The sequence below is a fragment of the Abramis brama genome, assembly GCF_963993115.1.
Source record: "Abramis brama genome assembly, chromosome: 11".
Classification (NCBI taxonomy): domain Eukaryota; kingdom Metazoa; phylum Chordata; class Actinopteri; order Cypriniformes; family Leuciscidae; genus Abramis; species Abramis brama.
The window spans coordinates 13,766,602-13,789,965 of NC_139973.1; the positions used below are offsets into that span (position 1 = coordinate 13,766,602).

At 36.4% G+C, this 23,364-nt stretch overlaps 1 protein-coding gene across 1 annotated transcript; it reads left to right on the top strand.

Annotated features, from left to right (window-relative positions):
• Positions 1-6,366: 6,366 nt before the first annotated feature.
• Positions 6,367-23,364, top strand: rgs8 (regulator of G protein signaling 8). Its single transcript, XM_084127752.1, has 6 exons — positions 6,367-6,679; positions 12,607-12,657; positions 13,110-13,214; positions 13,322-13,383; positions 17,591-17,757; positions 22,475-23,364. The coding sequence occupies exons 3-6, from the start codon at positions 13,114-13,116 to the stop codon at positions 22,667-22,669; spliced, it is 525 nt and encodes a 174-aa protein (XP_083983878.1). The 5' UTR covers positions 6,367-6,679; positions 12,607-12,657; positions 13,110-13,113; the 3' UTR covers positions 22,670-23,364.

Below are 23,364 nucleotides of genomic sequence, written 5' to 3' on the forward strand. Positions count from 1 at the left end.
AAGTGACAAAAAGGGGGAATCTAATGGCTGTAAGAGTAGGTTAATTACAGAGGGAATACATACTTGTCACAGGGGGCAACCCAGAGTTAAAAGAGAAAGTAGGAGGCATTTTAAACAGACTGATATCTGGGAGAGAACTGTGGAGCAGAGAGAACAGGGGAGCACACTGTATAATAACACAACTGCTGATCTTTTGTTGTTTGAGGGCAGCTGGGTTAATAAGCCCATTGAGTAGACTGTACCTTTTGTAGCTCACCTTCAGCACCATGAGTGCCATTATTGCACTCGCTCTTGATGAAATAATAATGAGTTTCAATATAAACACATCTGTTTTGGATGTACAGTATCACTCCTGAATTATTTTTGGCAGGTTGAGTGTGCTTAGCTCTCAATGCTCAACAACTCTCTTAAAACTCTTCAGGGACAATAATGCTATTAGCATTCCCAATAATCTTGTATAGGCTATAATATTTGTTGAAAAAAAGAAGAAGATATATTTAACTTTATGTAAGCATGAGTCCGCCTCAGAAAAATATAAAAAGGTAATTGCAACTTGCAAAGGTAATTCTTGCCATTTTGCATCTATTTCTCACAATACAGACATTATAATTTGCAATTGCGAGTTTATATCTCACATTTGTGACTTTATTTATCTCAGTTGTGAGTTAATAACTCTTAAAAACTTTCTTTCTTTTTTTCTCAGAGATGCTGAATGTGTAATCATGGCATCTACCAGCAGGGACAAGCTAACCAGTCTACCTTTAACCCTTTATTCTTAATTATAATGTGGTCATGCATTCATTCACATAAATTTATATATATATTAATACTTTTATTCACGTCAAAATTCCTGTGCAAAAACATCTTGCAAGTGCCACATCAAGTCTGAGCATGGACCTTCAAAGACATCAAAATAGACATTTGCTGTGTGTATTTTTGTTTTACATGATGTCATATATTTTCATTTCAAAAGAGCATTTAACAGCCTTCATCACATCAGGCTTTTCCAGAGATTTAAAACCTTACTAAATCCACCTTTGAAGCTGATTAAACTGGGATGTTCCCTTTGACCAGATAACAACATTTATGGCTGAGTGCTACCCTACTTACAAGCTGCTGACTAAAATCACTCCAGCACTCATTTTCTGTCTGTCCACAGTGACCCACTCTACAAGATATTTTACAGATTTATGTCAGTGCAATTTTAAGAGATTTAAATAAATACCATACTATAAATATCATATGAACCTATTTATATAACCTATAGTGCACTCACTGGCCACTTTCCACCTTGCTGGTACCATGTTGGAACCCCTTTTGCCCTTTTTCTTCATGGCATGGATTCAACAAAGTGCTGGAAACATTCCTCAAAGATTTTAGTGATTCATATTGATATGATAGCACCATGCAGTTGCTGCAGATTTGTCGGCTACACATCCATGATGCGAAACTTCAGTTCCACCACATCCCAAATGTGCTATATTGGATTGAGATCTGGTGACTAAGGACACCATTTGAGTATAGTGAACTCATGGTCATGTTCAGGAATTAGTTTGAGATGATTTGAGCTTTGTGACATGGCATATTATCCTGCTGGAAGTAGCCATCAGAAGATGGGTACATTGTGGTCACAAATGGATGGACATGGTCAGCAACGATACACAGGCTGTGATGTTTAAACAATACTCAATTGATGCTAAGGATGGTCACAGCCTGAACTGTTTATACAAGGGAGGATCCAAGCTTTCATGTTGTTTACACCAAATTCTGACCTACCATCTGAATGTCGCAGTAGAAATCGAGACTCATGAGACTAGGCAACGTTTTTCCAATCTTCTATTGTCCAATTTTGGTGCCCGTGCGAATTGTAGCCTCACTTTCCTGTTCTTATCTGACAGGAGTGGCACCGGCTGTGGTCTTCTGCTGCTGTAGCCCATCTGTTTCAAGGTTTGAGGTGATGTGCGTTTAGAGATGCTCTTCTGCAAACCTTGGTTGTAATAAGTGGTTATTTGAGTTACTGTTTCCTTTCTATCAGTGCGATCCAGTTCTCCTATGACCTCTAGAATCAACAACAAGGCATTTCCCCTGGATATGGTTGTGTGTGAAAATCCCAGTAGATCAGCATTTTCTGAAATACTCAGACCAGGCCGCCTGGTACCAGCAACCATGCCAAGTCACTTAAATCACCTTTCTCCCCCATTCTGATGCTCAGGTTGAACTTCAATAGAAGTTCACTTTCTTTCTTTCTCTTATGATAGTGTGCAAACTAGTGTTTGCATACTATTATTTAGGCTATGGTTCTTTTTGTTTGAGATTATAATATGAAAAATATTCAGCCTGTCATTCAGACCATGTATTTTTGTCTGCTTGTTTCTGGCTGCATTTAATTTTGACGAAATTATGTTATGTTAAATACTCTTCTGATTTGAAGTCTATATTAATTCACTATATTCAGCCTTTCTCCTAGACCGTTTCTACTTGTCTGGTTGATATTTGGCTGCATTTAATTTTTGAGAAAATTAAATATGTACTCATCTTATCTTTGAGGAGTTATATGTCTGTATTAATATACTATTCAGCTTTTTCATCCAGACCGTGTTTACTTTTCTGGTTGATATTTGGCTGTATTTGTTTTTTGAGAAAATTAATTATATACTTATCTGATCTTTGAGGAGTCATTTAATTCTGAGGAAATAAATGGTGAATTCCTGGGGGAAATGGATAACACCTCATTATATGGTGCCCATCTCACTTCGGTGCCCTCCAGCGAGTTCTAGTCTCAGTGTCTGACTCGCAGAAGGAGGGTTTAGGAGGGGTTAGTTTGGTTGTTTCCTGTCGGTTATCTTTCCGGCCTGTCTTCTGTTAATAGTCCCGTTTTGGCAGGCCCGAGTACGGTTCTCGGACCTTGAGTCTCTCCTCGATGGCTATCCTCTGGAGATTCCGCTCAGGGGGGACCTTTTCTCTCAGGCGAGCAGGTTGATCCTTCACCCCCGCCCAGAATTGTGGAAACTTTGGGCTTGGCCTCTGAGGGGGCCCAGCTCATAAGTTCAGGTCTCTCAACTGAGGTTGTTGAGACCATCCTCCACTCCAGAGCTCCCTCCACGAGTGAAGTGGATATTTTTCACTTCCTGGTGCAGAGAGCACCAGCCGGACCCAGTTATCTGCCCAGTGGTTTCAGTGCTGGAGTTCCTGCAGGAGCGCCTCTCCGCAGGTCTATCCCCCTCCACACTAAAGGTGTACATGGCGGCCTTAGCTGCTTACCACGTCCCTTTAAGTGGTGTATCCTTGGGGATACACCCTCTAGTAATGTTTCTTTTGTGGCACTGTGACCAAGAGACTAGGAGTATGGCTGCTTCTAAAACATTATCGTCAGGAGTTCCCTCCAATATGTAAGCCTTGACCTCGGCTCCACTCCAGGGCCGCAGGTGCTTTTGTCTTGGTGTGCGCAGAGATTTCACACGGACAGGCACTTGTTACTATGGCGTCGTGGGTACAGTGTTCCCAAAGCGTCTCAACGCAGCTCGAGTTCCCTTGAAAGGGAACGTCTCAGGTTACGACTGTAACCCTGGTTCCCTGAAGAGGGAACGAGATGCTGCGTCGCCCTGCCATACTCCCTGCATGCCTGTGAGCGACTTGCTTCAGCCTATCAGAAGCCAGTGACTGTTTGTTCCAGGTATGCTTTATAGTTTCCTGGTCGATGACGGCACATGACTGATTGGACTGATTTCATAAGTGCTTCATGACGCGATCACGCAGAGAGGTTCCCACATCTCCTCTTCAGGGAACCAGGGTTACAGTCGTTTTATATACTTTATATACCTGTAGCTCAACCTGATGAAATGTTAGAATATGATCAGTATGTTATTCTAATGTTGATCTAGCTTACTGCTAGTCTCATATAGCAAACAAACACATAGAATAACATTATAACTTTAAACACACTCAAATGCTGTTAAAGGGTTAGTTCACCCAAAAATGAACATTCTGTCAGTAATTTCTCACCCTCATGTTGTTCCAACCCCGTAAGACCTTCGTTCATCTTCGGAACACAAATTAAGATATTTTTGATTAAATCTGAGAGCTGGATCACTTCTCCATAGGCTTCTAAGGCATTAGAACTTGCTGGCCCAGAAAATGTATTAAAGACATCGTTAATATAGTCCAAGTGACTACAGTGGCTCAATCTTAAGTTTATAAAGCGACGAGAATACTTTTTGTGCACGAAAAAAATAAAAAAATAACGACTTTATTCCACTATTCATTTCCTTCTCTCTGGGCCTCGAGTGAATTCACGTAGTAAAACAGCGCTGCGCTTCTGTGTTATACGTCCGACACTGGTCATGTGTGTGATGCGTGTGACGTACAACACAGAAGCGCTGCGCAGTTATACTAAGTGAATTCATTCAAGGCCCAGAGAGAAGGAAATGAATAGTGGAATAAAGTCGTTATTTTGGGGGGGTTTTGCGCACAAAAAGTATTCTCGTCACTTTATAAACTTAAGATTGAGCCACTGTAGTGGCTTATCAATGGGAACACTGTTGTGTTCCGAAGATGAACGAAGGTCTTACATTCATAAACATTTTTACATCCATCAGCATGACAGCAAGTCCTATCATTCCGCTTATCACTGCGTCATCAACCACGCCTTTGTTATTGTAAGAGGTTAGCAAACCCTAGCAGCAAAAAAGAAATTACATATTGTAGCTTTAATGACCCAAAAGTCATTTAAATTAACAAACATTTTTACATTGTATAATGCTTAACTAATCATTAGACACCAAAGGACCCGGAAGTGCCTTTACTTGTTGTGTAACCCCATGACAATGTAATTTAGTGTATTTATTAAAATTTAATTTGGATAATGGTGATGTAAGTGTTGCACTGTACTATAAGTCAGTGTGCACTGACCGTAAAATATGATGTTTAAATAGGTAATGCAGTACACATTGTGTAATGTCTGAGCTGTATATGTGGGCTTAATCCCAATATAGTGGGTCAGCCAGCAACTAAGCACACCTTTACTGCTAGCTTCTTTTTGATGATCTTTTTGATGATCTACTCCATCTGTGTTTTGATCATCGTTCTGAATCTGATCTAGATGAAGTCTTTGAAAAAAATTCACACACTCTGTAAATTGTCATGTCAAACAAAACAATACCAAATCAGAAAGCGAGCTGATGGAATACGGAAGCGGAAGCGCCGGAAAGCGCCGGAAGTGATCTCTCGTGAGATCTCGCAGACTAAGCCAGAACGCGCGCACACGTCACACCCTATGGTCACACCCCAGGAAGCGCGCGCGCCCTCAGATCACTTGGACGTGGTTGTGTACAAGAGGTAAAAACGATATAAATACTGTTTGTTTTCTCACACAAACCGCTCATTTCGTGTCTTAGGCCATCAATGTGTACTTACGATGGGGAATTGTTTAATTTGGACTTCACTGTGCATGCTCTTTGAGGTGGTGACCATAGACCTGCATTATATGACTGACAGACAAGAACGGTTTGACCTAAAAATATCAAAATTGAAACTACTGCGGGAACAAAGACACCTACATCTTGGATGCCCTTGAGGTAAGCTAAAACATACCAAAATTTAATTTCAAAGTGAACTATCCTTTAACTGTGAATGAAATCTGTTCTGTTGCGCTGTCTTGGTCACATCACGGCACTCCACACACTATAGGAACAAAACTGTTAAATCTATGATATTTTTTTTTAACGTCATGTTTTTGGTCTCTCACATTTTGAAAATCTGATAAGATTTTAAATATCTTTTAGTGTGGGCCATCCTTAAGGCAACTGCCTTTAAAACAGTGATTCTGAAAGTTTAGGTCTTTCATAGAGGCAGTGAATAGCATCAGCTGAAAAAGCTCTAATGAAGGCTTTGAACAATTCGTCAGCAACTTCCAATTCATGTGCATTATTCACATGTGCCTGTATGTGTTCACATGAGTGTCTAAGATGATACAACACTATTTTGAGGACATAATATGCCTCCAGTTGAGAACTGAGAATACTGGGTACTCAAGTAGTCAGTCTACAGCCCACACACAGATAAGAGCTATCAAATGAGGCCAGCATGTCCCCATTTTAAACCCAGCAAGGATTTGCCACTGTGAGTGCGGGATAAAAAGGCAGCTTTGATGTCTACGCCGGCTTGATTTAGTCTCCTTGTTCCTCTCCTCAAAGGAACCCATTACCTCGGCCAAAACCTGCATGCTAGACCTCAAATTTCCCTCTTGTCTATGACAGACATCCATGCAGAATAGCAGTTTGACAGCGAGAGACCTCGCAACACAAACATGACACTGAAAAGCCTAGACGGAGCAAAACAAAACGGCATAGTAATGCCCTTTGAATCTCCAGAGAGACCAGCGTGTTGACAAAGCCTCTCCCTCTGCTTATTTTTCTCCCCTCTCGTCTCATCTCTCTCCCTCCTCTCTCTCTCTCTCTCTCTCTCTCTCTCTCTCTCTCTCTCTCTCTCTCTCTCTCTCTCTCTCTCTCTCTTCATCGCTCCCTCACGCTTTCACACCGATGAACACGCTGTGTGATGATTGCTACATGTGGGCAACAGTAGATATCTCTACACAAGAACAGAGCCACTCTAAACCCATCGGATAAAGAAGCATCTCCATCCTGAATCAAAGAGCTGCCATCAACGGCAGTGAACTGTAAAGGTAAAGGCTCCATATTCATATCACTGATCGATTGTTGCATAAGTTGCTGCTCACACTGGCTTTGTGTGTCTAGGATATTTGTCATAGCGCACAGTTCTCACCATCTGTCCTTCTGTCATGTCTTCTCTTGTGTAGGGAATTGGGTGCAACTAAGAAAAACAGATCATCTATTTGGCTTTCACATTGTAACATTTATAAATGATGGAAACTGCAGTTTGTGATATTTTTTTATTGTTTATGATGTTGCCAGTGTTCTTTTGTGGATGTTGTTTAAATGTGTTTCCATGAATACTGATTTTTTTTTTTTTTCATTCACAGAAAAAACATACAGAACATTAATTTTATTTGAGTTATACTGTATAATCAAATAATAATATGTCATATCAATTACTTAAACTACACCATTTTTATTTTCTGACATGCATAATGAAAACTGTTTGTTGAAGGGATTGGGCAGCTAATCCATCTCTCCAGCAGTAACTGTGAGGGCTTTGTAGGTTTGTAAATGTCAGCGAGGGGAAGTGACAGAGATGAGGAGAGACTTTGAAGCATCCACACTCACCACCCACTGCTCTTTTTAAGACACACTGGAGATACGTTTCATTCTGCTGTACAGACTCAACAACAGCATCCATTCTCTGCATGGATGTTATAATCATTTACATTTTACATTTAGTCATTTAGCAGACATTTATCAATCTTTGAAATGGTGAAATTGTAGTTAAAAAGCACAATGCACATAAATATGTAAGAGATTCGTAACTTTATGTGGGATGTTTATCAATTCCAACGGGAATTTTCTTAGCAGAAACACTTGAGGTTTGGATAACTAATCTAACTAAACTAATGCATGTTATTATAATATGTTATTATAATAGCATGCATCAATGACATATTGGCATTCATTAATTAACTCTTTCCCTACCACCGTTTTTTAATTTATTTTTTAAAGTTGCCAGCCACTGCCAGCATTTTTATCATTATCATTTATCATTATCACAAAATTATCATGGCCCCCAGAATATTTTGTTGTGAACAGGCAATATATCAAAAGAAAGAACACAGCCTGTGCTTTTAAACGGAAAAAAAAGAATAATGTTTTATTCTAGCTTAATGCATTTTTTTTTTATCAATACTTGAATGTGGATAAGTTTCATAAAGCAACATTTTGAGCAAAAAGCTGAGAAAAACACTTTTTTTTGTCAAAGACTACATGCAGATCTGATTCAGAACGATGATCAAAACATACGCTGTGTCTGAAATTGAATACTTCCCTACTATACTGAATGTGAAAAATAGTACGCCAACAGAGTAGTATGTCCGAATTTATAGTATTTGTGACCCTGGACCACAAAATCAGTCACATGGGTCAATTTTTTTACAATTGAGATTTATACATCACCTGAAAGCTGAATAAATAAGCTATCCATTGATATGTGGTTTGTTAGGATAGGACAATATCTGGCCGACCAAAAACTGGAATCTGAGGGTGCAGAAAAATCGAAACATTGAGAAAATCGCCTTTAAAGTTGTTGATTTATGTTCGCGACTGTGCTGCATTCACTCACAAAAATAAATGTTTTATATATTTACAGTAGGAAATGTACAAAATATCTTCATGGAACACGATCTTTACTTAATATCCTAATGATTTTTGGCATAAAGGAAAAATCAATAATTTTGACCCATACAATGTATTGTTGGCTATTGCCACAAATATACCCGTGCAACTTGTGACTGGTTTTGTGATCCAGGGTCATATTTGAAAAACATAGGCGAAAAGTATCCGGATGACCTACTACTTCAGGCGAGATTCTGAAATGTACATAATGATGGACACTTTACTATCCCATGAGGCCACAGGAGACGATTTATGAATGGAAGTGAAGCGACGTCACTGACGCTGGTAGGTCACATGATAATGACAACATGGCGGATGTAGCATGTCTGTTTTAGTTAATGCACTTTCAAATAGTTGAAAAATCGAATAAATGTCTTTTTTAATAAATTATCTTTTAGTAATTCCTTTTAATGGATGTTTAGTTTTATTTATGTTAATAATCGATTATGCACAATCTAGTCCCACTTGATCTGCATACACAAAAAGTTGCAGACTTCCACAGAATTTAAATACCTGTCACTGACAAAGTTTAACACCCCCCACTCTCACCCACACCATTTTTACATGTTCATTTGTTAAATATTTTGTTGAATTTTATATATGTATTTTCAACAGGAGTGTATCATTCTCATTTTATGAGAATGTTTAAATAATGTTTACAATGTTTAAATAATGTTGTCATTAATTTCCTTGAAAATAAGTGTAGAAAAAGCAATCATATTTTTTTTATATTTATATATTGTTTTTAATGACTTAGTACCATAATTTATTATAAAGTTCTACCAAGGTATGTTGAACTAAATTTTGGGGTCTTTGGATTGGGCCTGTCAGCAAAGAGAGTAGGAATATATTAAAACCAGATAGTGGCATTTGAGAAAAAGTGTTCCTCATGTAATTGTGCTAGTGCTTATTGTTCATACCACATTCACACAATTGCAGTTCTATCCAATTTGTCTGAATTATGTCTCATTTCCCAGAATAGGCACTATGTGCTAACCTTTTTCAAACAGATGTCTCTCTGTCCCAGATTTAATGAGACCTCACACCGATAAGGAGCACTTATTCTCAATTTTCTGGATAATGTGTACAACATAAAATCACATGAAATAATTTATCATAGAAAAGTCAAACAGGCCTTGCTATTTTGAAGATATCTAAATAAAGTAACGGTGACCTTAACTTCAGAGTTTTGTTGGACCGAATGTGATTTGAGGAGACAGTAGCCATCACGTTACATAGGTGAGGACCTCAAAGAGGAAAGGGCATTGACAAAAATAGAAGGGAAAGAAACGTTGGCGGGCTGTAGCCAGGCATTACCTTGCAACTGTCATGGCAAAGTGTGAAGCAGGGTGTAAAGGTAGTGTCTCTGGGGCACAGATGCACCTTTCTAAAACAGGAGCTAAACCCTCACTCCCACAAACCCCTAAGAGAAATGTTCTTTTAGTGGATTACAACATGCTGAAAAAAAAACCCAGCTTAGTTCAGCCTAAGGTGGTTAGGTGGCCTCCTGGTCTGTTTTTATGTTTTTTTTAGCACTTTTAAGATAATTGGTCTTGGAAACCAGCTTGGTCAGGCTGGGAGACCATAGTTTAAAGTGTTTTATCACAGCAACGTTTACATTTAATCATTCAACAGATGCTTTCATCCTAAGCGACTCGACAAATGAGGAACATCACAAGCAATTTATTATACATGAGTCAGCATATGTTGTCTGTAAGCATTGCTGGAGAACTTTAAAATATTTAAAATCTTAGGCACTCTAAAGGTTAAATATTCACCTTGTTTATTTCAGTACATGGAAAGCAAAACTAATTTAAGGCTGGTAAAAGCAAGTACATTATTTTTTTAACATGGACGACCAGAGAGCTTGGAATTTAAAAATAGCAAGAGCGAGGGTTGAAGATCAGATGGCATAGCAAATTGATAGTGGGTAGAGGAGCCTCAGCGGGAAACCTGACATCTCACTGAGCTCCATCAGACAGTAACACTACAGGGACCTTCACATGTTCTACTGAGCATTAGGGTATGGTGGGGCACTTTTCATGAGATCTTTTCAGTTATCTGTGAGGGAACCATCAAAATCAATGTGCCAGTTTTCACGTTCAGAATGTTCACAAGGGACCATCAAAATAAAGTTTTATATTACATTATTGTCACAGCGTTGTATAGTAGCCTATAACCCCCCCACCCCCCCACCCGCCACAAAAAAAAATAAAATATATATATATATATATGTGTGATGCAGAATGAACAAGATAAAGAGACTTTAATAAACACAGAGAACTAGAAAAACACTACAACTTAACCGATGAAAGCTGAGGGCTTAGGGCGTTTACACGACACAGTTTTCAACTAAAACTTTTTATGCATTTTGGCCGTTCATTCACAATAGTGTTTTGGGGGCCTGAAATCACAAACTTTTGAAAACGGGTTCCAAAGTGCATGTTCTTGAAAAAAATACCGTTATTGTCTCAGTGTACTGTAGATTTTTTTGTAGTTTGTGTAACTACAAAAAAACGCAAATTTGTGAAAACGGTGATATTATGGCATACGTATGACGTGTTTAGTTTATAGGCGCGTAGTGTTTCTTTACAAAGTGACATCACCAACTACTGGCCTAGCATGCGTAAGCCGAACTCAGGCAAAGACAGTGAAATTGAAACTAAACAGAACAAAATATAATGAAACTAAATGATCGTGACAATTAGATTAGCCTATATTATATTATATTATATTATATTATATTATATTATATTATATTATATTATATTATATTATATTATATTATATTATATTATTATATTATATTATATTATATTATATTATATTATATTATATTATATTATATTATATTATATTATATTATATTATATTACAAGCTTTTAGTTTAACATTGTGATTATGCTGTCCTGCTATGAACTGCATTTCTAGCAGTGTATGCTTAACAGACTAAAATTCAGCATTTGGGAGTTTCACTGCAACCCATTAACATTCCATTTGAAGTGAGACAGGACCCACAACTATGAAATTACTCAGCACAGAAACTCGGATTCCTACATCAAAGAGAAATTGAGAATATTAAATTCCGAGCACTCACAAAAACGGCTATGTTAGCTATGTTTTTATTTCTTTGGGCATCTCATGGTGATTTTATAAGGGTGAAACATCAGAGTATCTTTTATTTAGTTCCCTGTAGCTCCATTTGTGCTGCATGCATGGATAGAACATGAACTGGCTTCTCCCTGCCTAGATAAATTCGTCAGAGCATTTTATAAATAGAATGGCACGTGTTCTCATCCAGTGCAAGGAAATGAAGAATAAGCCTCAAGCATCCGGCGAATCACTAAAATATTCCAATCTTGAGAGAATTTTCGGATTGTTTGTCAGACTGCAATTAGAAATTCATCATTTCTGTGATGCTTTAAAAGGGACATATGGTTAAAACACAAGGGGGCTCATGCTATTTATTTATTTCACCCTGCTTGAAAAAGATATTCAGTAATGGAAGCACTATAAAATAATTGACTTTACTTTAGCGCATTTAGATTTGATCCCTAAACTTTTTAACCTTTCAGTTGTAATTAGTCAAATGAAAAAAGATACAAAAAAAGGGTTGAGAAATAATAATAAATTATATGTCATTATTTCCTTTAACTTGCACTGCATTTAGCAATTATCAGAAACAGGAAAATACTCAATAATAAATACAACAAAACAAAATGATAAATGAAATGAAACTGCCTTTTATGTCAAGAACTGCCAAAGCTAAAGTACACAGATCAAAATATACCTTGGAATATACCTCCTCTTTCATAAAATCTGTGGTAGACAAACCAGTGACTTTTCTGATTCCCATCAAAGTGTACAATAACACAAAGTCCTGTTCTCATGGGTTTTTTTATGCATGTTGAGAGGAATTACTCATGCCTATTTTCTGTGTCAGGAAATCACGATCCTTCAGAAAAAGAATGGTCAATTTCATGCAGTGTTTCCAATTAAAAATAACTACATGTGAAAGCAATAGGTTGCATCAGCTTTGTGGATTGAAATGGTAAGAGAGTGACATTTTATATATTCACTTTTTGGGAATGTTCCTTTGGAAGAACTGAACGTGCCTGGAACTGCAGGTGCAATAACAAAAAGCAAAATAACGTGAGTCTTATGTTGGTCCAAATGTTTTATATTGCATCAAGGGAAAAGGTGGCATCTGGCATTCTAGTAATTGTGAGCCTTGGGAATAGTAATTAGAAAAATATGCTCACTGATGAGTAGTATATATACATTTAAATCTTTATCATTTTCACAGGCAAATCAACTCCTCACTTGACTGGAAGAAATTGCATTGCAAGGACATTCAGTGAGTATCCATTTATCTTATAGTTTATCATGTAAGAGTTAATGTGAGTATCTCTCCCGCTCTCTCACTCTCGGCCCTGATTGATTCTTCTATGATGTAAATATACAAACAGGATTCATGATAATGCCTTTTTTAGGGCCAGGTGCGCTGTTGCATTTCAATGATTCCCATTTTGAAAGAATATTCATGTTTACAATACAGTGAATCCACATCTCCAGATAATTAGTGAACATTGCAATGGTGTGTTGTATAATGCATCTGTGAGCATCAATGCAATCTAATCAGACGGGCTATTATGCACACCTGAGCTGTTGTCATTATTATCAGTAATTTGGTATGTTCTAAAAATAAATCATCACCGGTCTCTTATGAATACACTAATGTCATTGACAGCTTAATCTCTTGTTATTTAAGATTGCTTTTATCTTTTTTCCTCTTCTTTTTTGTTTCAGGGCCATGAAAACTAGACTAGGGTGCCTGTCTAACAAATCAGACTCATGCAGCGATTTTTCAGAATTCCTGCCTCCCGCTCAGGAGAGGTCCACAAGATACTTGAAGTGAGTAATATGTTGTTCCCTCAAGAAAATAAAAATGGAAAATAGTTAATTAGCTGTCTCATAACTGTCTCACAACTGTACTGATCATGTATCTTTGGCCGTCTCAGGTTATCCAATGATGAAGTGACCAGATGGGCAGATTCATTTGATGCTCTGCTGTCCAATAAATGTAAGTCACACTATTCATGATAAAGTTTATGGGTCTGAATTATTGAGCTTATTTGCGTTATTATTCAGTTGGGGCATTCGAAGTGAGAAAGACGCTTCTCAGACAGCGTGCGAATGCTGATTTGAGCTCTCTTTCAAGCCTTCTTATGCTTGAATGGGCATATTCACACAAAATAACATCAAAAAGGCCGGTCTCGGCGAGCATCCTAGTAAACATAGTCTGTTATGTCTTAAGTAAACATAAACAGTTGAGAAATAAAAGGCATGTTTAACAGTATATTGGATCGTGCATCTCTTAAAGTGACAGCAGCCTAATAAACCTGCTGTCTTGTAATGTTAATCAAACAAAAAAGACAAAAAAAAATTATTTACTGCTCTTGACTGAATAACTTTTGTAACTTTAAGAAGGATTCATCTATATTTATTTTATACAGTGAAGAAGACTATGCAGTGCTATTTTACATTTGATTATTCATTTTCTCTACCTGAAAATGTGAAAATTACTGTTAGACTTACCTGAAAAACATGAACATTTATGTGTATGTTTGTTCTATTGTATTTGCGTAGTTGTTGTTCGTAATTTTATTATTTGTTCTTATTTTATTATTGACAGTTTACTTGTCTTTAACAATACTTAAAATTTATATGAGTTAGGTTAGTAGTTTTTGGTGTCACAACCTTATTTGTTAAGGTTATGGGTCAAAAACAACAAAGACAATATAGGCATATTTTATTTATCAATTACTTTTTTTGTGGTGGGGTCACAAGTAAATATTCGAACCACTACTGGCCCAACCAGTAGTAAAAATCCTTAGCGTTGAGCCCTGTAGTTCAACTTCTTTTGATAGTTTGTATTGTCGCAAAATGTAAAACATATAAACAATACTATCAACGAGCTCTACTCTACTAAATGCAATTATAAGGCATGAAGATAGTAAGATATTTTCTTATCTTAAGAAAATATTTTCTGTAAAGCTGCTTTAAAAAAGCTTTTCTGTGTTGTGAAAAGTGCTACTGTAAAAAAAAAAAAAAAAAAAAAAAAAATCACCTTTTATTGAAACAAAGAAATTATAATCTATATAAGCGAATTATGTTGTTATGTGTGTGTGTGTGCGTGCGTGTGTGTATTTTAACACTGTACACCAGCCACACTTCTCCAAATCATTCTTACAAAAAAATTGTCTTTGTCTTTTCAGTCAGTTGCATTTCTACAGGGATGTACTGTACTGTACTGTAATGTCAGCCATGGTATAGCCAAGTTCACCAGCAACTTATGTAAGAAGCTTTCCATATTAAGTAAAGGGCGCCATTTCCCTGTGAGTCACGCGTTTGGCTGTGACTTCTCTCGTCGATTGCACACAAAATGACAGGCCTTATTTCCTCAGGCTTAATTCGAGCATCAATTAGAACAGTGTGTGTGTGTGTCTTTCCCTGAATCTCACAGCAATGACACCCCAGACATGCCACAAATAGCCTCTCTCAGTGCTGTTAACAGGACATTTGTTCATGCTAAAGACTTCTAAAATCTGTATTTAGAAACAAGTCAGCAAACCATTTGTGACCCTGGATCACAAAACCAGTCTTATGTTGCACGGGTATATTGTGGCAATAGCCAACAAAACATTGTATGGGTCAAAATTATAGATTTTTCTTTTATGCCAAAAATCATTAGGATATTAAGTAAAGATCATGTTCCATGAAGATATTTTGTAAATTTCCCACCTTAAATATATAAAACATTTATTTTTGTGAATGGATGCAGCACTATCGCCAATATAAATGGATAACTTTAAAGGCGATTTTCTCAATGTTTCGATTTTTCTGTACCCTCACATTCCAGATTTTCAAATAGTTATATCTCGGCCAAATATTGTCCTATCCTAACAAACCATACATCAATGGAAAGATTATGTATTCAGCTTTCAGATGATGTATAAATCTCAATTTAAAAAAAAATTACCCATAAGACTGGTTTTGTGGTCCAGGGTCACATTTGCTAAAGCTGAGGTACCCCCTAATGCTAGGTATTAAAATTCAGAACTCATCCCACATGCGCAGTTATATCATGAACATTGATCAAATCATGCAACTTGTTGAGGAGAGTTGTGCTATTGCTTTTTTCCCTAAGTGATCATATATTAAATATTCACCTATCGGGAATAAAGGAGGGACCCAACCCATATCTGGGTACAAGAATGAAGACTTGGTGATATGTTCTTTATAACTTAAGCAACCAAGTGCCTAAACTGTGGCAGACATACAGTGCTGGTCAGAATGATGGCTGTAAAAAATAAATCATTCTTTATCCTTTTGATGTTTTATTTTTTTTTATTTTTTAAAAACCTTTTATTGAAGTAAAATAATTGAAAGTGGGGGGAAAATTACATTATGAAATAAATGTCTTTCTCCAAAACATATTGGGAACAATTATTTGCCACCTTTTATTAAATACTTTTTGCAACCTCCTTTTTCCAAGATAACAGCTCTGAGTCTTCTCTTATAATGCCTGATGAGTTTGGAGAACACCTGACAAGAGATCAGAGAGTATTCCTCCACACAGAATCTCTCAAGATCCTTCAGATTCCCAGATCCATGTTGGCGCTTCTCTTCAGTTCAGCCCATTCATTTTCTATAGGGTTCAGGTCAGGGGACTGGGATGGCCATTGCAGATGCTTGGTTTTGTGCTCAGTGACCCATTTTTGTTTTGATTTTGATGTTTGTATTTGGATCACTGTCCTGTTGGAAGATCCAAACATGGCCCGTTATAAGATTTCTAGCAGAGGTTGTCAGGTTTTGATTGTTTATCTGCTGGTATTTAATCGAATCCATGATGCCATGTATCTGAACAAGATGTCCAGGACCTCTGGCAGAAAATTAGGCCCACAGCATTAAAGATACAGCAGAGTATTTTATTTTACACATGGGGTACTTTTTATCCCTGTATGAACCAAACACCAAGTGTTTGGTGCCAAAAAGCTCTTTTTTTGTTTTGTTTGTTTCATCTGTCCATAGAACGTTTGAAAAGTAACTAACACTAACTTCAAACTGGACAGGTTCTATGGTCAGATGAAACAAAAAATAGCTTTTTTTTGACAGCAAACACTTAATATGGGTTTGGTGCACACAGGGATAAAAAAGTACCCCATGTGTAAAATGAAATACTTAATGATGTATTTCAATGACCATTATGGCTGTGTCTTTCACTCACTTTCAATTAATTACCAGGGTATGCTGTGTAAAATCTCCCCTTCAGGTAGCGTGATCTGTAAAAAGCATTTCAGATATAAATGACTTCCTGTGTCTAACAGGATACATGTTCAGCGGAAAATCACTTTATAAAATAAAACAATGGAGAACATTTTGTTCGCTAGCCAACAGGAGAACATTTAGCCTCTGTACTGCCTCTTGATTGTCCTTTCATTGAATTTCCAGAGAAGCACTATTGTCTCATTTACCCACCCTGCTGTTTGTGTGGACTTTAACTGAGAAGTCTACCTCACACAAAAAAAAGGATACAGGGTAAAAATAAGCAACAAAAAACAAAACAAAAAAAAACAAAAACATACATGTTTAATCCAACCAAGCTCATTGGAAAAACATCCCTGTGGCGACATTTCTGCAGAATGATATTATGTTGCTTCATGCACATTATGCAGCCCTTTCAAAGTGAAATGTGCAGTGAGTGATGCTAAAAGTGCATTCAGTTTTATCTGAAACAGATGAATGTTGGTGTATTCTCTCATTTTAAGCACATCACAAATATGACAAAGAAAAAAATTGCTTTTGCTTGGTGGCACGTCCTGATTATCTGCGTTCCTGGGTCAACATATTTTGTTGATCCTGGAACAACATTCCTGTCTGAAAATGTAATCCTATCCCTAACTCTAAACGTAACCCTACCCATACCCCTAAATGCTAGGTGAATAACCCTGATATATAAGCACCTAACCATTCTTGTAAGCCTAAACTTGACATAAACTGTAAACTTGTCCCTCAAATCTTATTGGTAGATTGGAATGTTATTCCAGGATCAACAAATATGTTGATCCTGGAACATGTTACACTTCTGCAGCTTGGTGTCATTGAGAAGAATTTCCTGTAGCCAGCATGGCCAAGATATGGCGCATATTAGACATGACAAAGATATATTGGTTTTAATATAGTAAGTAAGAGGTTTATCTGTAATCGTCTTCATCTTTATTTCATAGATGGTTTGGCAGCTTTCAGAACCTTCCTCAAAACAGAGTTCAGTGATGAAAATATTGAGTTCTGGTTGGCTTGTGAGGACTATAAAAAGATCAAATCCCCTGCTAAGATGATGTCTAAGGCCAGTAAGATCTTCAAGGAATTTATTGACATTCATGCACCCAGAGAGGTATGTTGACTCCTATAAAATCATAGCAACTACACCTGAACAAACAGTATTTGTTTGAATCACCAAAGCTTTTCATGGTGTTGCTAAATAACGTAACTGCAAAGAGTATATTAAAACATTCCAATTTGTATGTACGCAATGTTTCCAGGGGCCTATACCATGAAGCCGGTTTAGGTGGCTAGCCAGGTATGTTTCAGTTTAGTTTGCGCCAACCCTGGGTTTTAGGCACCATGAAAGTGGTTTGGCTTTTAGCAGTGTTCATCGCCATAGTAAGGCTGGATTCCAAATGGCTCACTCCGGCCTTGTGGACCTCCTTCAAGTTCACACTTGGTGACGTCAGGAAGTGCAGACCTAAGGGGCGCTGGCCTCGAGTCCAGAAGAGCACGCAAGAGTGTATTTTGGGACAGGCTTGATGACATCATGCCACCAAAACTCCTCCCCTCATTTATCTGATTGGGCGTTCGCGATAATTCCTGGGTAGGTAACTCGTGTGGAGGGTGCGAAAGTGCAGGCTTCGCTGAAGTCCGCATCGAGGGCACAAAGAGAGCGCACTTCTGAGCGCTGAAATGGACTCGTATACTAGGCGAGCACGCGCAATTTAAGGACACGAGACCGTGAGTCCACATGAAGTGTGCCATTTGGGATCCAGCCTAACTTCCACTCCACGGCTAACCTGGTCTGGGGAAGGTTACGTTCCAGGTTAGAGGTTGCAAACCAAACTTGGACCAATCAGCGGTGAGCAAAGTGACATATGTCTGATGCGATAAAGTCACTCCACCTGTTTCTACTCCAAATTAACGGTCACTACATAGCAAATGATTTTTAAAGGCAAAATCTTCGGGCTTTTAGTAATGCTTATTTAGAATAATAATTTTGTATGATTTAGATATTATGTAGGCTAATTATTATACCCTTAATCGATCACACATGTACAAGTTTAGTTTATCAATTATTATTATGCACAGTTTAAATTAATAAATATTTAAAGGTAAATATATAAATATATATATAAATACGCTTTAAAATCAATAGATAAAGCTATAAAATGACTACATGTGAGCAAGTTAAGTTCTCTCAATACCTTTATCAACTGTATAAGCTAACTTCACAACTTTTACTTGCACTGATATAGCAATACTTTTTCTTTAGTTGTCCTCTTTTATGGACAGCTATTTTCTTCTTGCTGTGTAAATTTGTTTAAATTCTTTTTAATCTCGTAAAATTCTGCAGAAGAGAGAAGTGAATCGCGCTGCTTCTCTTGCGAGAAATGAATCACAGTTTCACTCTTTCTCAGCATGTGATTGGCTGTTTGCTACTGATGTCACACTTAAACTCCTAAACCCAGGATCAAAAGCCTGAGTTGACAGAGAAAGTTGATGATAAGCATCATGGTACCAACAAAGCCTGGTTGGTTTGGTTTTGTCAACTCGAAACTAATCCTGTAACTCAGAGTTTGTTTAACTACCATCATGGTATAGGCCCCAGATGTAACAAGTATAATACCCTGAGGGTTGTTCCATAAAACAAGATTAGAATACAAGCCAGGCTTATTTTGGTTAGTCAGACTTATTGTCGGTGGATTCTGTTTAATAAAGCAAACTTAAAATAGTTCAAACTCAGTTACCCTGGCAACTTATGCTGGGAAACTAGCCTGGTCCAGGGCAGGCTAACTGTCAGGCTAAGCCTCAGCTGTTACACAGATCCTCCAACACTGACCGACAAGAACACAATGATATTACCACTGACGCTCTCTCATACCATTATTGGACTTTATTAACCACTATTAGTCCAAAAATAAATACACAGTATACAGAAAATCAACTTGATTTATTTACATTGTTTTAAAGATGTATGAATACATTTCTCTCTGGTTTTGTTTGGCAGCTGTAGTACATGTTTATGATTATTAGAAGAACATTAGAACACAATCTAAAAAAATGTAAAATCACAAAATTAAAAATAAATAATTACAAAAGCACAGTATAAATTGTAACTGGTAAGATGAATCTGAGCTTAGTAATTGACAGTATATTAGCCTACATTTGATTTACCCCATTACAATAGTCCCTTTACAGTTATTGCTATCATAAAAATACACTTGTAGGTTTAAAATTCTAAATAAGGGACATCTAATGTCCAAATAACAAATATTTTAGCATATATATTTATATTTATTATGTACTTTGTGTCTTTCAATTTAAACACATTTAACACAATTATACAAATGGACAGTTCCTTTAAAGACATTATATTTTCCCCCAATAAATATTCCTTATTTTTCCTTCTACTTTTTTTCTTTTGTGATAATACCCACCAACACATACATATGATTTAAGGGGGAAAAGACAAAAAACAATAAATAAATATGAATAAAAATGTAACATTCACATATCAAACTCTTATGATGACACATAATTCCTAATAGTTATTCAAGTAATATTACTTAAATATCAAATATTCAATATTAAATAAGTAAATAAATAAAATAACAAATAACTAGAAATAAAAGGGATGGTTATATAAAAATGTAGTTAATGTAGGCTAATATATATTACTTTATTTTATGGAATATTCTTTGATTTTAGAGTTGCACATATCTTTTCAAAATGTATACATTTGCTCTTAATTTCATGTTATCCTCTCCATAGTGTACTTTAGAAACTAAATCTACTCATTTAAAACTGGGGATTCTGGCTTTCTCCAAAAAATTATTGCATTAAAAGCTGTAATTTTCAGCATTATAAATAAGTAAACGTCATCTTTATTAAGTAGCATAGGTCCTATACCTATACCTATATTTTGTATCTTTATTTAGTTTCTTAAAAAAAAATCTTCCCTGAATTAGGCTACTTCTGTTCAATTTTTTTTTTATTAGAAGTATAAAATCCATCCTATACGAGTGTAATGAGCTAGAAGTTCACTGCAACTTATCCAACATCCTAAAGATAAATTATTATAATTAGAAGATATGTCTGGTGTTAAAAAATATCGCATATTAATTTGCCAAGCAAAATGTATTTTAGTCAGAATTATTGCGCTCCTATTTGGCGCGCATGCGCGCAGCAGCGCTCGTTCAATATGAAGATTAGAATATAGACTGATTAGAATATAACTGTAAAATGTAGGTTTTACACTGAGGGGAAAAAAAACATGTCACAAACTCATAAAACAGCACAAAATATACGCTGTTTGATGATGGATCGATTTGATCCACGATCGACCTCTAGGGCTGCTTCAGAAACGCGTGCACACGCAATTATCTAGACTTGATAAACCAAATTAGTGAGATTGCGTGAACTTCAATTACCTTTTATGGAACCACTTTAGCCCCAACTTATTTGTTAGGTTCATTCAAGTCCAGTTTTGGAGTTTAATCCCCGCTTTTCTAAGCACCTTTTATGGAACAACCCTCTGTTCTGTTGTTTTCATTGTGTTTTTGGTTTTGTCCTGTGACCCAGTTTTCCTCAGTCTGCTTAATTAGTTATCCCATTCACCTGTGCCTTCTCAATCACCTCGTTAATTATCTCATTTGCTCTGTGTACTTAGCCTTCAGTTCTCCCTCTGTTTTGTTTGTCTGTCTTTGTCAATGGTAACGTGTGTGAAGTATATTCTGTGAGATTTTCCTGAGTTTTGTTGTTAAAGATCCAGTTTCCTGTTCTTCATTGTGTTTGTGAGCTTTTATCAGCACATTTTGTGACAGTAACAGGCATTCGTGTCTTATCCTGGCTGGCAGAATTGATGTTATATATATAACATGTTATATATATATATCATATGTTGTTCTTTTGAACATTCTATTCAACAAAGAATCCACACTATTAAACGGTAAACACATTTGTTTTCAACACTTAGCAAAATTTAAATAAAATGAATTAATAAAATTAAAAAAGGAATTTAAATAATTTCAGAAGGATCATGTGACACTGAAGGCTGTAATGGCTGCTGAAAATGTTCATATATTTATATATATATATATATATATATATATATATATATATATATATATATATATATATATATATATATATATATATATTAGGACAGCGCTATATATATATATATATATATATATATATATATATATATATATATATATATATATATATATATATATATATATATATATATATATATATATATATATATATATATATAGGACAGCGCTATATATATATATATATTAGACTTTTTAATTGCTTATACAATGCACTTCCAAGTTTGAGACCTGTGCTATAAAGATTTTCCCTCCCTCTGAGTTTGTTCTTTAGCACCACCTACGCTCACTTTAGTTGTTCCCTGGCTTCAAACCTGAAGATCATCTTCTTGTTCAGCATGACCTTCAGTTACATTGTGAATCACTGCTTGTTATTCGGGAAGCACAGCGCTGTCCTTAAGCATCCTGATTGTGCGGGTCACAGAAAACACAAATAGCTTCAGTTTGGCTCCTTCAAGACGAGACGTATCTACCAAATGTAATAACCCTGCTCTCTTGGCTCAGACAGTGCCCCAACAAACTTAATAAAAATTTTGACGGTGGAGAAGCGTGAACCATGATCATCAGAGACAGTGATAGATGTTTTTGTGTGAACTTTGATGACCATACCATTTATAGTCTATTCACTTTGGCTGTGCTGGGAAATGGTTTTGTTTGATTCTATGGTCTTATCAAGAGTATTTGTACAGAGTTTAATATTCTCTAACTCTTATATCTCTGAAGGTTAACATAGACCACAGGACCAGAGAGGAAACCAAACAGAGGCTTCTGGAGCCAACTTCCAACAGTCTCAATGAAGTCCAAGCTAAAGTGTACAGCCTCATGGAGAAAGACTCCTTTCCTCGGTTTATAAGATCAAAGATCTATCAGGACTTACTGAACAGGACACAGATATACTGTCAGAGGAAATCTGTTTAAAAGTTAATATCTACCAAAGATGTTATTTTGCTTGCCTGGTTAGATGATATTGAGATAATAAAGCAGACTTTAATTGTAATATATAGCATAGTCTGTGTGTTTACAAAATAATTAGATGAGAGTAATCAAATAAAAAAGGTTAAAAAAAAACGAACTAGTTCCTTGCTAGTTTGTGCATCTTAAGTAAAACATGACCCTGTAATTTACTTCTTTTCCCAGTTCTATTTGAACTATATTCTCACCATCTCAGTTGTGATAGAATGGTCAATGTTTCTTCTGAATGCTGGCAAGGGTGTAATGTAAATCAGTCTCTACATGGGTAATATGTAACAGTAGAGTATGATAATTTATTTTTCTTAACTTCAACGTAACTTGTGTACACATTAACACTGATATGTTTCGATAAGACATGCCTGCTGTGTTACTGCATGCAGCCTCGGCCTGTGGCATCTCTCAATGAATCCTTTCTCTTAAAATCTAAATATAATTATACACACATACGCACACAAAATATATATTTTTTCCTCTGAGAAAAAAAAACTATTTCAGAGTATATGGCATTATGTATTATCTTTGTTTACTTTGTTGATTATTAATTTATTTAAGTTTATTCTTTCAGATGTAGATGTTCTAATGGTTTACAATGACATGTTCTCCAGTGATTGTACTAGATCAAGTAAAGCATGTCACTTCAA

Excerpts from the sequence above, each read along its gene's own strand:
- rgs8 (XM_084127752.1), top strand. The coding sequence starts at position 13,114 with ATGAAAACTAGACTAGGGTGCCTGTCTAACAAATCAGACTCATGCAGC. Across the intron at positions 13,215-13,321 it reads AGGTCCACAAGATACTTGAA|GTTATCCAATGATGAAGTGA; the intron begins GTGAGTAATATG and ends TGGCCGTCTCAG. Across the intron at positions 13,384-17,590 it reads TGCTCTGCTGTCCAATAAAT|ATGGTTTGGCAGCTTTCAGA; the intron begins GTAAGTCACACT and ends TTTATTTCATAG.